Source organism: Rhineura floridana, chromosome 14 (genome assembly GCF_030035675.1).
Source record: "Rhineura floridana isolate rRhiFlo1 chromosome 14, rRhiFlo1.hap2, whole genome shotgun sequence".
Taxonomy (NCBI): domain Eukaryota; kingdom Metazoa; phylum Chordata; class Lepidosauria; order Squamata; family Rhineuridae; genus Rhineura; species Rhineura floridana.
The window spans coordinates 12274943-12291656 of record NC_084493.1 but is presented as its reverse complement, the minus strand read 5'-3'; the positions used below and the strand labels follow the sequence as shown (position 1 = coordinate 12291656).

The 16714-nt window shown below is 43.4% G+C and overlaps 2 protein-coding genes across 12 annotated transcripts; one reads left to right on the top strand and one right to left on the bottom strand.

Moving 5' to 3' along the window:
* Positions 1 to 903: 903 nt before the first annotated feature.
* DTWD1 (DTW domain containing 1) lies at positions 904 to 10077 on the bottom strand. 11 transcript variants are annotated; one of them, XM_061595823.1, is made up of 6 exons: positions 9729 to 10077; positions 9102 to 9188; positions 7000 to 7304; positions 5600 to 5743; positions 2345 to 2618; positions 904 to 1250 (listed from the first exon to the last, which is right to left on the bottom strand). In XM_061595823.1, exons 3-6 carry the CDS (start codon positions 7276 to 7278, stop codon positions 1021 to 1023), a joined length of 927 nt encoding a protein of 308 aa, XP_061451807.1. In that variant the 5' UTR covers positions 7279 to 7304; positions 9102 to 9188; positions 9729 to 10077; the 3' UTR covers positions 904 to 1020. The 11 variants fall into 11 exon arrangements, with proteins under 11 accessions (XP_061451807.1, XP_061451805.1, XP_061451806.1 ...); XM_061595821.1 differs by lacking the exon at positions 9729 to 10077 and adding an exon at positions 9634 to 9723; XM_061595822.1 differs by lacking the exon at positions 9729 to 10077 and adding an exon at positions 9629 to 9714.
* Positions 9572 to 16198, top strand: LOC133369973 (uncharacterized). The gene is made up of 2 exons (XM_061595831.1): positions 9572 to 12576; positions 15310 to 16198. The coding sequence occupies exon 2, from the start codon at positions 15351 to 15353 to the stop codon at positions 16101 to 16103; it is 753 nt and encodes a 250-aa protein (XP_061451815.1). The 5' UTR covers positions 9572 to 12576; positions 15310 to 15350; the 3' UTR covers positions 16104 to 16198.
* The last annotated feature ends 516 nt before the right edge of the window (positions 16199 to 16714 follow it).

Below are 16714 nucleotides of genomic sequence, written 5' to 3'. Positions count from 1 at the left end.
CCAAAAAGGAAAAGATTGAGTATGGTTGGTCTTTTGGTAACTGTGAATTTGGCACATGGTCTTTAAGCAGATGTACATTGATAAGGGCAACCCCAGCATCTCCTACATTAAATGTGTTGGCATATCAAGTCTACAAAACCTCTTAATAAACAAGGGCTTTGGAAAGAGGGAGCACTTCTAACAAGTGTACTTCTGTTTTGATGCATTGTTTGTTGGGTGAAGGCAGACAAAGAAAAATAATTTAAAAGAGTTGTTTCCCCCCGACAGCTGCTCCTTAGCTGCTTCTTCCAATATGGGCTTCGCAGCCGATGCACAATATAATGCCCTTCTCTTGCTATGTGAGGTGCAGGGCTCCGGTGAAAAAGAACTATCTTTTTTGGAGTATTTCTCCTGGCAAATTTATTTCAGAATTCAGTAGGAAACCTTCATTTGCCAGAGCTGTTGACCTGAAATGGATGCACAACACCGTACTATTATATTACCAAAGCAATTTTACAGCTTAATTCAGACCAAAAGATGTTTACTATTGGCACCCTGCTGAATACATTAGCCTGGATTTTTTTTTTTGTCTACCAAAATATTGTTCCAATCATTTATAGTGAGCATCACCAGATTAAGTCATCCTTGAAGTGCACATTCCTAAGTGCACATTCCTATAGTGGAACAGATGAACTAAGTTTTACTATGTTTAAGAAGAGACTTCATGTTGTCATCTTTGCTGTTCGTTACAATCAGTAAACATTTCTATTTAGAGGCAATGGGCTCAGTTTGGTTTCAGGGAACACTCTCATAGCGGTCTACTGGAAACTCGCCTGAGATTATACATGGTGGGTTTGGATTCAGGTCTGAACTAAAATGGACAGGAATTTTCAGGATTCTTTTCAAAAAACTTCTCACCATCTGTACAACACAATTTCTTTAATTCAACTGTTATTAATTAATTTTAAAGAACCTGGTGCAACGGATCATAATGAGTACTTTGGGTTGTTCTTTTAATATTGACACGAAGAGCATCTTGTCTTACTCTTTTCCTGCTGAACACTTGGCATTTTTAATCAATTTGTACATAAATGAAAAGAAGAAAAGGAGATTGTCATACTGTCCTTCATATTTTTCTTTTAGGAGTTCCTTATGATAGTCTACTAAAAAATAATAAATTGCTTCAATGGTAGACAGGTATGTCTCTGGCTTTCCTTTTTGATGGCGCCAAAAGCAGGTTTTCCTTGACTTCAGTTCAATTTGTAGCAATCCTGTATAAGAGAGGACACAAAACAGAACAGGCACGCACTAAATTGTACAGATAAATAAACTACAGCTAACAAAAACAGTAGCTTCCTTTCAAGCATCTCACACAGAATACGTTAAACGTGTGTGCAGATCTATTTGTCTATTCACTAACAGGCAAAAACCCCTCGCAGTTTAAGTACCTATAACCAACAAATATTTCCATAAAAAGCAGGAAAATTGGGCAGCTATACTGAATGCAGGGCCTGACCTCTCTATTGTACTGCCCTACAAATTTGTCAAAATGCAAACACAATTTGGGTTGGTTTTTCACAGTTCAATCCACTTCCTGTGTAGCTTGCAAGAATTTGGTAGCATGAAGTAGGCAGGGGAGGAGGAAGAAGGAAGAGGGGAGGGGAGGAAGAAGGGAGGAGGAAGGGAGAGGAGGGGGGAAGGAGAGGAGAGAGAACTTAGCTGAATACCACCCCCAATGTGGTTTTCGCAACAAGGTGGACTGGGAAAGGTCCAGTAGTAGGCCGAGTTAGTATTGGCCTGTTGTCATAGGTGGATCATTCCTTGGTAAGACATGGAATAGTGGTGGTAGATCCCCCTGCACTATTAAGGGCAAAGACCTCTTGCTCAATGAATTCTATAAAAAGACTTCTCAGGTTGTCATTTTGAAAGTAAGACAACGGGACAGCTTTATCCCAGAAGTATTTGTACACAATAAGGCCCTTGCCCATGGTGTGGTCTGAAGGTACATGAGCTCACCACCTTGCTGAAGCTCAGCAGGTCTGGCCAGTGCCTGGACAGGATACCTCCTAGGAACCACATGTATACCCAAATTGTGTTCCCATGATGGAAGAAAGGTGGGATATATATTGGGCATTCATATATTTTTGTATCCAAGTAGAGAAACATACAGAAAAAGAACACACCACAATGGCACTAGGGTCACATTTGCATGTGAATGGCTAAGGCGATACACTGCTCCATCTGTATGGATTGCTCAGTTTGTTCAGGCACAGCAGTAATCATTTAGATGTACCAAAGACCATCCCCTGGATTTGCAGTTTTATTAATTTGCTGGGCTGGGCTTTATCATTTGGCGTTAACATACCTTGGAGCCTCTCATCTGTGATAATTTTGTTTGTTTGATTCCAGGTGCTGTCAATAAATACAATTTTCTTCAGCACAGCATTTTTGCTCATGCTGTGAAATTTGTGATCACCCAAGTTGCTGTTACTGCCTGGCTCTATTTTTGCACACTTGAGAACTGGCTCTGCTGATGAGTCCTTGTTCTTGTCACAGTCATTCTTCTTAAATTTGTTTTGCAAACACTGAGGAATGTCGTTTACTGAAACCGAATTAGGCCCAGGAAAGATAAGTGCACTCTAGAAGAAAAACAGACAGATTAGAACAGTGGACTTATTGTGAAAAGTCCTTTCTCTGCAGGGGATGGAAGGGTTCCACAGAACGTACCACAGCTACTGAAAACAAAAATAATATGCAGCATGGCAATGTCATAAACACTAATGCAACTCCGCAATACTATCATCAACAAGAAACAATGAAAGTGGGAGTCACAGGACCATAACCTGATCATCCCTCTGATTGAAAACAGGTAGAAGAAATGGATAGAACCCAGGACAGACTTCTTGCCTAGACTAACCAATTTTCCTGACACCCAGCAGCAAAAACACTGTTTTTATAAAGTTCTATTTTCCTGCAGTGGTGGAGGTGATCCATGGATGGCATTGACAACAGTGGTACCCAGGCAGGTGTCAGGTCCCAGCTGGGGGAGTCCTCATTAGAGGAAAATCAGGAGGCTCCACCCCTTGACCCAGCCCTGGGTCAGGTTCCACCTGGGGGTGAGGAGCCAGGGATCCTGTGACAAGACTGAGGAAGGGCCATCTGCACCCAGGGCAAGTTTGCTGTCTGACATAGAGGCCTCAAATGCCAGTAAGAGACCTGGCCTATCCGGAGAAACGCCCAAGCACAGGCCAGGTCTCCTCATGAGTAAAGGCCTCTTGGGAGTAAAGGTCTGGCTGAAGGTGGTTGATAGGAATCAGCTGAGGTTTGACGTGTGCTTCCAGAAGCTCCAGCTCAAAAACCCCACAGCTAGGCTGGAAGAGGTGCTACAACACCATTTATGCAGCAGCGGTTTGCGGATTGTCTGCTGATTCCAGATCGAACCATTGACCGAACCAGACCTGGACCTGCCTCTTGCCTTGCCCTTGCTAAGCTCTGTCCATGGACTACTTGGACCTTGACTTTGCCTGCTGTAACCTCGCCTGACTCCTTTTGGAGGACCTTGTTTGTTTGGACTCTTGACTTTGGCCGGGTCCTAGATATACTGCCTTGGTGTCACCCACACTGGTGTTGTTGCTTGGAAGTCTCTTGCCTCCTCAGAAGCATGGTGAGAACAGAACAACACACTGGGATTCTGCTGTGGCAAACCTCTACGCTGACACCACCTGTGTAAGAATCCACCTGCAAACGTGTTCAGCTTATAGCATCAGATATAGCATCAACACAGATGACCATATGGCTGCCCTGGAGACTTCCTCCAAAGGGGCATTAGTGTTAAAAGCAGTTGAAGTCGTGGCCCTCCTGGTGGAGTAGTTAGTGATCCTACCCCAGGCACAACAGAAGCAGATGCTTCATAACATTTACCAATGTGCACACTTATCCATCTCTGCTATCTTTTCGGCGCCTTTTGAAGATTTTTCTTTTTCAACAAGCCTTTTAAGTTGAGAGCTATCCCAGTCTGTCTCTGTGTCAGAGTTTTTAAAGTGTTTTTTTAACGCTTTTTTGTCTTAATGTATTTTAAGATTTCTTTTTATGATGTTTTAAAGTGTTTTTAGTGCCTTGTTTGCCACCCTGGGCTCCTGCTGGGAGGAAGGGCGGGATACAAATTAATTAATTAATTGTGCAGCTAAGGAGAACGTCATGATAATGGGTTGAAGCAACACAAAAAAGAGAATCTGACTGTCTAAAATCCATTGTGCGTTTCAAGTAAATTCTTACCGCCCCGCCAATATTAAGACCATACCATTTCTTTTCCTTGGGAGCCTTGAGATCCAGTCAGAAGGATGGCAAGACCACCTCCTGCATCCAATGAAAACACAGGATTAGCTTTAGGAATGATGAATTAAGTCTCAACCCACTGAGTCTGGGTGGATTATGCAAAATTCTTTCCTGGAAGACAAGGCTCCCAGGTTAGATATCCTATGAGCTGAAGTGATGACCCACTTTCCAGGTTAAAAACTTTAGGGCCATGGATCTTAAGGACTCAAACAAAGCCTTGGTCAGAACTTTATGAACCTTCTGTAGACACCTGGTGAGGAAATCATGCACTGTAGGAGGTTTTAGCAATGTGGCTCCCCACAAAAAATCACTTAATGTGAGGGTGAGAAGATACGGAATATTTCATCTCCTTTGACAGCACTAAGGACACACCTGCCACCTACCTCTTCAGTGTATTGGGCTTCAGATAAGACAATGCTGACATTTGCTTTCAGAGCATCGTTCTTGCTACACCATCTCACAAAGGCCTTTCATGACTGCATCAAAGCTCTATAGGAACCCAGAATGGTGGCAACTACCCTATGGCTATAGCCTTTCCATTTTAGGACCCTCTCTCAATTGTCAGACATGAAGCTGTAAGTAGCCTGGGTCTGGATGAAGAAGACTCTCCTGGCAGAAAAAGTCTGGGGACTGATGAAGTGTTAGCACAAGCTACAAACATTACTCATAAAAAGCAAAATGTAGCAATGTTTGTCTGCAAGAAAAGAGCCACCAAAATTCACAATCTGGCAATACCTTTATTGGAACCAACGAAAATGTTACAAAATAGCTTGCCAACATTTTGGACGGCCCTAATAAGGGAATTGCCCAACTGTGAATATTGGATTATTATTCATTCATGCAAGTAAGCCATTTGTATCACGATATGCCCTGCATTCCTGTTTATGGGGATCTGGAACACCAGTAAAAAAGGTAAAGGTGTCCCTGCACTTATAGTACGAGTCGTTTCCGACTCTTAGGGTGATGTCTTGCGACGTTTACTAGGCAGACCATATATATGGGGTGGGCTTGCCAGTTCCGTCCCCGGCCTTTCTTTACCCCCCAGCATACGGCGGGTACTCATTTTACCGACCACGGATGGATGGAAGGCTGAGTGGACCTCGACCCCTTTTACTGGAGATTCAACTTCCTCCTTCTGTTGGAATCGAACTCCGGCCGTGAGCAGAGCTTTGGCTGCGTTACCGCCGCTTGCCACTCTGCACCAGTAGCGTAGTGGATTTCATAAGCATCTGCAAGATGGAAAGGTGAAGAAAAAGGGTAATCCTACTTCAAAACAACCTCTTACTTCATGTCTCATTTCTTCGTAGTCTGGAATACAAGGGTATGTGTAAATGGTAACATCTTCAGACGCCAGGAGCTTGGCATGTACAGCTGTGCTTTTGCCATCCGTTTCATTGGGATGCTTAATGATGTCGATTTTCAAGGGAAGCTGCAACCAATAGCACAGCACACACATTAGGAAAAAAGCACTCCCAATTTTAGCCATAAGAGAAATGAGTAATTCATTTTAACCTTTTGCATTTGGGTACAGGCACCACAGTAAAAGATAACATGCACTTTGCATCAGTGTATGTTAAAATTCACTGCTTTTCTTGGCAAACCTGCTTAAAACATTTATTATTACTTATTTATTACTTGAATTTATATGCCACTTTTCCATACAAATATGCTCAAAGTGGCTTACAAAAATGCAAATGATGACATCAATAGCAATCAATTCAAAAACAGAACAACCATTTCAAAACATAACAATCCAACAATAACTCCAATTGATTACCTAAACATTATTACATTTAAAGTAATCATAAAACAAGCTATCAATCAATTAAAACATATCAAATTAATAACATAACATTTCAATATTAATAACATAACATTCCAATACAAAAGCATAAGAAAACATTGATGTTAAGAGTCTCTGCTGATGGGAGAAACAATGGGAATGAGCAATGAATGGATGATTTCCATGAAAATAAATTGCTGGCAAAATCCTAGTGATTGTGCAGGATAGGGAGAGGCATTAGGGATTGTATGTTGCAGAGTTCAGGGAGAGGGAAAAGGATGGTATAATGTGGCATGTAATTCCACCTTCCTCATTTTGAGGGTGCCACTAGCATCAGATGCAAGATTGATATCTACCAGCTCCCATATGCAGAATTCCCTCCTGAGTCAGACTCAACAGAGCTGCTCCATTGGCCATTTCGGAGGACAGAAAAAACATACGATTTAAAATTGACTTGTTTTTACAAGACTTATGTAAAATTTAAAAACATGCTTTTAAGTATTTTCTGAGCCCTACGAGTCAAGCAGCAAGATACATATTGATTGAATGAAATATGAAACTGCCTTTTACATAATCTACTTTGACCAGAAATTATCTCCAAGGTATCAGATAGAGGTCTTTCCATTCACTTGCTATGCATGGTCCTTTTAACAGGAAATACTAGGGATTGCATCTGGAACCATTTATAGGGTCCCTGCTCTTCTTGCACCGTTAGAATTTGGCAAGGTCATGGCAAGTATTTCTGAAGACTGGCCGAGTTTTGGGTTGCTAGTTTGTTTTAAACTATATTGCAAAAAGGATTCTCACCTCATTCTTCCCCGGTTTGTTTATAAGAATGATTCACTGTAAATAAAAGTTGGTAAAAATAACAAGATCAAAGATAAGATATATCCTGCACTAACCTTCACTACAGGAATTTCTCTGGTAGGAACAGTTTCAACTGGAACATAGCATGTGTAACAATAGAACATCCTTGAGCTATTACATCTGGGACATTTTGATCTCCCTTGTTTCTGGGCTCTTTCAAGAACAGCCTGAGATGTTAGATGCAAGTTTTCCAGTGGGGTTTCCTGCAACATCGATGTGGCCTGTGAATCTAGACTTTTCAGGCAGTCAAAATTTTTTATTCCTTGATAGCCTATTTGATCTTCTTTTGAAATCACAGATGAATTTAAAGACATCTTACATTCAAATAATATCCTTTGCTCTGTTAAAGGGAAAAAAATCACAACAGCTTTCAAAAAGAATCAATTTGCACAGCAATATTTTGTTAATCACTGCACAAATCTTGATGATCTTAGATCAACTTAAGTCAACAGCTATTTTGATTTTTTTAAAATTAGTGGTGCTTTTGAAGATCTTACATTTTGAAACTCTTTATAGTGCAATCCTTTACCAGAAGTCCAGTGGAAATTAGCTAAACTTACGCTCAGCTAAATGACCACACGATTGCAGTCTTACTTTCTTCCCAACCAAAGCAAGCTTCACATACGTATCCTTCAAAAACAAGTATTAAGGGAGCAATCCAACTGGGCAGAGGCTGACAGAAGCAGAGCCAGCAGAAGGGGCTGCCACATCCTATCTCCGTTCAGGAGCCACTGGGAGGGGAGGACAGTGGCTGTGCCGGCAGAGCTTGGTAGAAGGAAAATAAAGTCATGTTTCCTTCTGCCACCTCTTTTCCAGGCATATCGCCTGCCAGGACTGGAGGCTGCAGGACCGAGCCGAACAGGCTCAGGATGCGGGCGAAGTCTCTCTCCCCTTGGTTATGTCCTCAATACTCCCCAGAACTCCCTTTTCAGTCCTTCTGCTGGCTGCACTTGCAGCAGAGTTCCCTGGCTGTGCCTTGGGGCAGGGGATTTTTGCTGGCACAGCCCAGCTGCACTGACAACCTCCCTCCTCTGCCACATCTGGTATGCCCTCAGCCTGGCATACATGCCAGTTGGATTGTGCCACCACTAGTCCACATTTAGTACAGTGTGACCAAAGACTAACCCAATGCATGGCAGTGGCTTAGAAGGAACAATGGGAGCTGCCTTATACTGAGTCAGGCCATTGGTCCATCTAGCTCAGTACTGGCTGCATTGACTGGCAATGGCAGTCCAGGGTTTCAAACAGGAGTCTTTTCCAACCCTACCTGGAGATACCAGGGATTGAACTTGGGACCTTCTGCATGCAAAGCAGGTGCTCTACCACTGAGCCACAAGTGTGCCTCACTTTGGGGGCTAGAGTCTACATGAGTGTGCTGTCGGCCAAGCTAGACTTGACATTAACTGTGTAATGCGGCTAATGTAAAAGGTTTTGATTAGATGCTCTACCACTGAGCTATGACCCTTCTCCCTTCACTTGGCCATAGGGTAACCCAATGGCTAGACAGCATAAGCTGGCTTTTGTCCCACATGTTTTGAGAATCAGCTCCTGCTTAATCCATGATAGCTTACATCTCTGCTTTACTATGCTTTCAGTTGTAGGACCTAATTGAGCCATACACCAAAGTGGAGTTATCTACACCAAATTATGGAATGATGTTGTTGACAAGGTGTGTCTGGCGCCAACACTGTTATCTTTTTGGCGCCAGGTCAAGACTTTCCTCTTCTCCTAGGCATTTTAGCATGTGTTTTTAAATTGCTTTTTTAAAAAATGTCTTTTTAAATTTGTATATTTGTTTTTAATGTTTTTAATTGTTGTAAACCGCCCAGTGAGCTTCGGCTATGGGGCAGCATACAAATACAATAAATAAATAAATACGACAAGGTGTTTTAAAGAGAATTTTAATTTTATTTGTTGATATATTTTGCTATATTCTTATGTTGTAAGCTCCCTAAGGGCCTTAACAGGCCAAGCGGTGGTCAAAAATGTAAAAATTAAGTAGGCAAGTAAGTAAAAATGCACATATACATAAATATGCACACATCAAGGGGCACATCTGGAACATCCAAGCCAAAATTAGAAGAGATCCGCAGGCTATTTAGCTTCTAATAGTGTAATCCTATGTATATCTACTCACAAATATGCCCCGCTGAGTTCAGTGGCGCTTGGGGGGGGGGGAGTGTATGTACGATCACAACCTAAAATGTGGAAAAGCCAAGCAGCCCTGCAAATGCAAAAACAAAGCAATTATATCATTTTTGTCGGTCAACATTGTCCGTGGGACAGTGGTTAGTTGACTTAATTTATTTTTCCAACCCTCTGCTGTTAACATTAGAAATGATAGCTTCCGGTGAGAACGGCTGAGCTTCCTCGAGCCCACGCAGTGCCATCCTCAGTGCAAAGATTTTAAAAAACCAAACAAAAGCAGAGTTGGGAGATTGCAGTGTGCCTGGCAACCCCCCCCCATACACCCCTCATACTTTCAGCAGCGGAGACAGACACCCGCAAAAGAGGTAAGATCAGGAGAGCCCTGAAAGGGACCACATCGGCACGCAGTCCCCAGGGAGAAAGAGGAAAGAGCCTTAATTCCACCACCAACCCCACCAACTTACAAAAAAACAAGCTGTTCCACCACCACCACCACCCCCAAGACGCAAGGCAAACCTTACTGCCTACGAGAGAGACGAGAGAAGGGGAGGAAAGCTCCAGCAACAGCACACACAACATGCGCGCGCAACACAGCATCTCCATCCGGCCGCCAGACCTGAAGAAATGGGCCCGGAAGGCAACAAGGAGGAAGGAGCAACGGTCCCCCCCTCGCCCCGTCCAACGCCCGCAGCCCGCTTCTTCTAGGGAAAACACCCGTCAAACTAAGAGGGGGTGAATAATCAGCCGCCACCCCACTCTTTCTTCTTACTGCCAAAAGCAAACAGAGCGCGGGAAAGAAACAGGGCGAAGGAAACAGAAGAGTGGGGTGAGACGGGGACATCGCGCTAGTAAGAAGAGGGGCAGCAAAAGAGAAAGACAAAAACCGCAAAAGGAATAGGAGCGGGGGAGAGAAAGAAGGAGGCCGAGAGAGGAAGAAGTCGCCATCCTTGTCCCTTTAAGCGTTGGACTTGCTTAAGGGACCGGCAGAGGTTGACGCCGAGAACAGCTCGCCCCCTAGAGCCTGAACAGGGAACCATCCTACTACTGAGGCAGCCTCGAGGGGAGGGCGCACAGACCTCCGCCTCTTGCTGGACGCCTAGTCCCAGAACGAAAAAGGCTGAGCAAAGTCTCTCCGGGGAACCGAAGCAAGAAGCCTAAAGAGCCATATAAACAACCCCAGACCTGGGCCAAAATGGCAGAAAGCCAACAGGCCCGACTTGGGAAGCAAACCCACACCTTCTCAAGGAAACGTAAAAAAGGTAAAGGTGTCCCCGCACTTGTAGTGTGAGTCGTTTACAACTCTTAGGGTGACGTCTTGCGACGTTTACTAGGCAGACCGTATATATGGGGTGGGATTGCCAGTTCCGTACCCGGCCTTTGTTTACCCCCCAGCATATGCCGGGTACTCATTTTACCGACCATGGATGGATGGAAGGCTGAGTGGACCTTGACCCCTTTTACCGGAGATTCGACTTCCCCCTTTCGTTGGAATCGAACTCCGGCTGTGAGCAGCGCTTTGGCTACTGCTGCTTACCACTCTGCACCACGGAGGATGTAGTAAGTGCGTTTATACACATCAGTATGTAACACACTAAGGCTGCAATCTAATGGGATTTACTCCCAGGTAAGCATGTACTGAGGTTATCATACTTTGGACACATAATGAGAAGACATGATTCATTAGAAAAGATAATAATGCTTGGAAAAACAGAAGGAAGTAGAAAAAGAGGAAGGCCAAACAAGAGATGGATTGATTCCATAAAGGAAGCCACAGACCTGAACTTTCAAGATCTGAACACGGTGGTTCATGACAGATGCTCTTGGAGGTCACTGATTCATAGGGTTGCCATAAGTCGTAGTCGACTTCGAGGCACATAACAACAAGAAGCATGTATTGAATTGCAGCCTAAGCCCTGATCTAGATCCAATTAAGCATAAGTGGAACAAAGAATTAGAAGCCCACCTAACACCTGCACGATAGGGAAGAGCCCTAGCCACCCATGACATTAAGCTGCAGTTAATCCAGCAGAAAATACTCCACCAGGCCTACTGGACACCAACACGCTTTAAGTGCTAGGACATTACACCCACGGACAACTGCTGCAGATGCAAACGACCACAGGCTGATCTAACGCACTTACTATGGAAGTGCCCGGTAATCAAACTCTTCTGGAAGGAAGTATAGGCTAGAATTAACTTCAGATTCTGGACAAATCCCTGTTAATAGGGGACACCAACCCAGCAGTCAGCTACATCCCTGCCAGTTGTGGGCTATCCAAAGGACAAGAAGGATGGTTTCACCGAGCCACACTAACAGCAAAGCTAATTGTCCTTCACTGGAAAGCTTGGACCACACCAAGCACAGAAAACCAGATATACAAGCGCTTTTGCAACTAGCAGCCCATGAGGAAATTCTGCTTTCTAAACTACACAAAAAGACGAACTTCCACTAGACTTCGGAAGTGTGTTTTTGGAACTCTTCACCAAGTGTAACCTACAACTAGAAGAAGTGGGAGGCGCAATGCAATGCAGGGGCAGAATTCTTCGTGGTTATTTTTGAAAATATGTAAGGAGTTCTACTCATGGGAGACCGCTACATTGTTAAACACAGTATAGTTTGATTCTTAAGGAGTTACCTCTGCCTGCTTTGGAGGAAGGTGCTGGATATAAATGTAATACATACATAAGTAATTGGATGTTATTGCTATGCCAACAGCTTCCTTGTCTGAGGCATTCCTGTGAGTTCAGAAATGGAATAGCCCACCACTTGCATCCCCATTCCAAAGCCCCATCGAGAACATGGCCAGCCATGGTATACTACAGAAACTAAAACTTGCATTCAATTGTGGGGCTCCACAGCTGTTCAGCAGTCATTAGGAGAAAGTTATAGAAATGCATGTGCATTCCAGTGGGTGGCAGGCCACATGACAGAATGTTTTAACCGAGATGTACAGCAGTGTTGGGATTGGACAAAGGGACTCTGGGGGGGGTGTACAAAAATATAAAAACGAACAACAAAACCTCTGGTGCTGCAAGGAGAACTATGATGTATTTTGATTTCTTAGATTCATTCCTTGTAATTAGCAAAGTCCAGGGCTCTGGCCTTGTTCCTTTAGGCAGCAGTCACAGGAGAGAATTACGGCCAATGTAGATCCACAGTACAATCAAGGGAGCTTATACCAGAGAATAACGAAGAGGCAGAAACTTTTATTGATTCTCAAGTGACTCAGCATTTCTGTTGAAATAATTCCTGAAGTAGGTAAATAAAAAAGTTCCTGATCAAGCCACTGTAAACCAAACAACCCAGTTGCAGGGAGCTGTAGTCAGTGAACCTGATGAGTATTTAAGAAACAATCTCCAAGGGAACTCCCAAAGAGTATTACAATGCAGTGTGAGATCAGATAATGCAGGAGCAGGTGGTGGCAGAGAGGACACTGATGATAGACACATTTCACCAAGGGATGGTAAGTGTTTAGTATTGTTTTAAATAGGTTAAAAAAGGAATCTTTTACTACTTAAAAAAGCTTCTAGCTGGCATGCTTTACTTCAGAACAAATCCATGGAGCATAACTGTTAGATAGCTTTCTTTTTCTGTTTCTTTTTTTCAGTAGCCATATTTAGGTAGCAGGTTGGGGAGTCCTTACTGTGGACAAAGAGATGCCACAAATCAAACAATAAGAGCAGAATCTCATTTTAATACCTTCCCTACACCAGTGTTTTCAACTATGCAAGGCAAATAACCTACAGAAGAAACAGGCAGAAGGAAGAGACACAACCCCCCCCCCTACGAAATTATCACAGTGTAAATTGTGCAGAGGACAAAATAACAGTTCTAATGTTAATGATTTTTTTAAAAAAAATCAGTTCTATATTCCTCAAATAATATATTGACATATATACAGGGTTCTTTTGGGATATTTAGCCTAATCTTCGGGGTTGCCCTGAGCTCCCTTTGGGATATAAATTTAATAATAAATAAATAAAGACTGGCTTTTTTAAACTCCCGTTAACATCAGTTTCCCAATCCTCAAGGTTTAGAGGGACTTTGAAGACCATCAGATTTCTCTCATTTTTGGCATAAGAGAAAAGGGAAACGTCAGCAAGACTTTCCCCTGCTGTTTTTTGCCTTCCCCAAACGTGAGAAGAATATTGTGGACTGAAGGCTTGGATGAGAGACAGCAAGTGTCATTTCAGTGGCTCCAGAATTTAACAGTGAAGGTTTGAACAACATGGTTATTAACACTTTTTCACATTAGAGAAAATCTCTTTTAATAGTTTTGAATAGTGAAATATCAATTATTTACAGTACAAGTAAATTGATTCTCAATTTATTTTATATAAATAATTTTATATAAATTTAGTGGTGAACTTGGAAAAAACTTGCAAGTTTATGTGATACTTATTCAGTATGTAGTTGGTCATCACTGATGTTTTTGTTTCTGGCAATAGAAATATTTTAGGAAATGTAGAAATGTTTTTTTTAAGTTTTCTTTATTCATCCCATTGAAATTTTTAAAATGTTGGTTGTGATTAAATATATGTATCTCTAATATCCATGATTTTGTTGTGTTTTGGAGTCCTGAATGACATCATAATTATTTCACTGAGTATGATCTACATTATACAAAAAATACAACATTTGTAGCAAGCATAATTCTGATTAACATAAACATTTTTTAAAATAAAAAGATTGAAGCAAGCAATCTGGTTTCAACACAGAGAGCATTCAAATGTCTCCCCATCTATTTGTTGATTTTATAACAGTATTTCTATACGGCCATATCATAAAATACCAAGACAGTACAATGTTATAGGGTTTGGACTCACAACGACTCTCCCCTCTGCAAGGGTGGGGGACCTATTAAGATGGTCCGCCCCCGGAGGCTGCTGGATCCTGATGGTTTTCAGAAAGCCCTGCGGAATTTTCCAGCTGATAAGGCTGGCGCTCATGTCGACACCCTGGTCTATCTGTGGAATGACCCGGGCAGCTGACATGATCGCACCTGTGCACCCTCTCCTTTGTAGAGCTCATACAGCTCCATGGTTTACTCCGGAGCTGAGGGCGATGAAACAATGTAGGAGACGGCTTGAGTGCAGATGGAGACGGACTCCTGATGAATGCAACTTTGCACTGGTGAGTGCTTATAATAAGACGTACTTTGGGGCGGTACGGGCAGCAAAGAAACAACATATCACTGCCTCTATTCAAGCCTCTATTTCCCGTCCGGCGGAGCTGTTTCAAACCGTCAGAGGGCTTCTACATTCTGGCCCTAAGGACGTGATGGAATCTTCTAAAGCTCGATGTGACGAATTTGCAAAGCACTTCCAGAATAAGATCTCTTGCATTCGCCAAGACTTAGACTCCAAAGTTATAGCAGTGGAATCAACTGAGGTCTCCGGAGCACAGTCTGGTCATATTTTGTTGGATGAGTTTCAATTGGTACAGTTTGAGGATGTTGACAAGGTGCTTGGACTGGTGCGTGCAACCACTTCTGTGTTAGATCCTTGCCCCTCCTGGCTAATAAAAGCTAGCAGGGTGGGCACTGCCGGTTGGGCCAGGGAAGTGATTAATGCCTCACTAGGTGAGGGAGTGGTCCCGCACTGCCTTAAGGCGGTGGTGGTGAGACCGCTTTTGAAGAAATCTTCCCTGGACCCAGATAATTTGAATAACTATAGGCCGGTAGCAAATGTGCCATTCCTGGACAAGGTTCTGGAGAGGGTGGTTGCATCCCAGCTCCAGGCACTCTTGGATGAAACCGATTATCTGGATCCATTTCAATCGGGTTTCAGGCCCGGTTTTGGTACAGAGACAGCCTTGGTCGCCCTGTATGATGACCTGTGTCAAGAGAAAGACAGAGGGAGTGTAACTCTGTTGATTCTCCTTGATCTCTCAGCTGCTTTTGATACCATCGACCATGGTATCCTTCTGGAGAGGCTTGCGGATTTGGGAGTTGGAGGTACTGCCTGGCAGTGGTTCTGCTCCTATCTGGCAGGCCGTCTCCAGAAAGTAGTGCTTGGGGAGCATTACTCGATACCCTGGGCGCTCCAATATGGAGTCCCGCAGGGATCAGTTCTGTCCCCCATGCTCTTTAACATCTATATGAAGCTGCTGGGTACGGTCATCAGGAGTTTTGGAGTGTGCTCTCATCAGTATGCTGATGATACGCAGCTCTACTTCTCCTTTTCATCTTCTTCAGGTGAGGCTGTCAAGGTCCTAAACCGATGCTTGGCCGCGATAATGGACTGGATGAGAGCGAACAAATTGAAACTCAATCCAGACAAGACTGAGATGCTGTTAGTAAATGGATCCCCTGACCAGTTGGATGTTCGACCTGTTCTGGATGAGGTTACACTCCCCCTGAAGGAGCAGGTGCGTAGCTTGGGAGTCCTTTTGGACCCGTCCTTGTCACTTGAGGCACAGGTGGCCTCGGTGGCACGGAGTGCTTTTTACCAACTTAGGCTGGTGGCCCAGCTACGCCCGTATCTGGACAGGGAACATCTTACCTCAGTTATCCATGCTCTGGTAACCTCAAGATTGGACTACTGCAACGCACTATACGTGGGGCTGCCGTTGAAGACGGTTCGGAAACTGCAGCTTGTGCAGAATGCAGCGGCCAGATTAATAGCCGGGACCAAGCGGTCGGAACATGTGACACCAATTCTGGCCGGCTTGCACTGGCTGCCTGTACGTTTCCGGGCCCAATTCAAGGTGCTGGTTTTGACCTATAAAGCCTTACACGGCACGGGCCCACAATACCTGGTGGATCGTCTCTCCCGATACGAACCCACCCGTGCACTACGCTCAACATCAAAGGCCCTCCTCCGGGTGCCTACTCAGAAAGACGCCCGGAAGGCGACTACAAGAAAGAGGGCCTTCTTGGTAGTGGCCCCCGAACTATGGAACACCCTTCCTGACGAGGTACGCCTGGCGCCTACTTTACTATCCTTTTGGTGCCAGGTGAAAACCTTCCTCTTTGCCCAGGCATTTTAATATTTTTAATATTTTAGTATTGTAGTATCTGTATTATTGTTGTATATGTCAGTTACATGTTTCATATGTTTGTTTAATTGTTGATTTGATGATTATGTGGTTTTAAAATTGAAATGTAAATTTATATTTTTATTGTTGTACACCGCCCAGAGAGCTTTGCTATGGGCGGTATAAAAATTGAATTAAATAAAATAAATAAATAAATATATTAATAACTGCCTGAAAGTATTACACTGAACACAGTAGAGCTCTATATCTCAGTAGCAGTATAACTGCTAGTTTATAATATAAGCAGAACTCTTCTACTGCAGACTCGGGGTGTGTGGCTGAATGCCAGTGGCCACTCAATCAATGTTGTCCATTGTTAATACTGCATGTTAGAGGTGAGGTTAAGGCTGGCTTAATCCCTATTTAGAACTCCCCAAATGTGCAGCAAAGATTAGTCACAGTAAAGTGTCAGTCAGATCTCCGAACCTTAAGTTCAGTACACAGTTGTATACCAAAGCTTTGTCTTTAATTTACTAGTATGCAGATGTGTTGTGCTTTCAAAAGTGCAATTGTATACCCGCTTTCTAAGTGCAGCTTTTGAGTTTTGCCCTTGAGGAAGATTA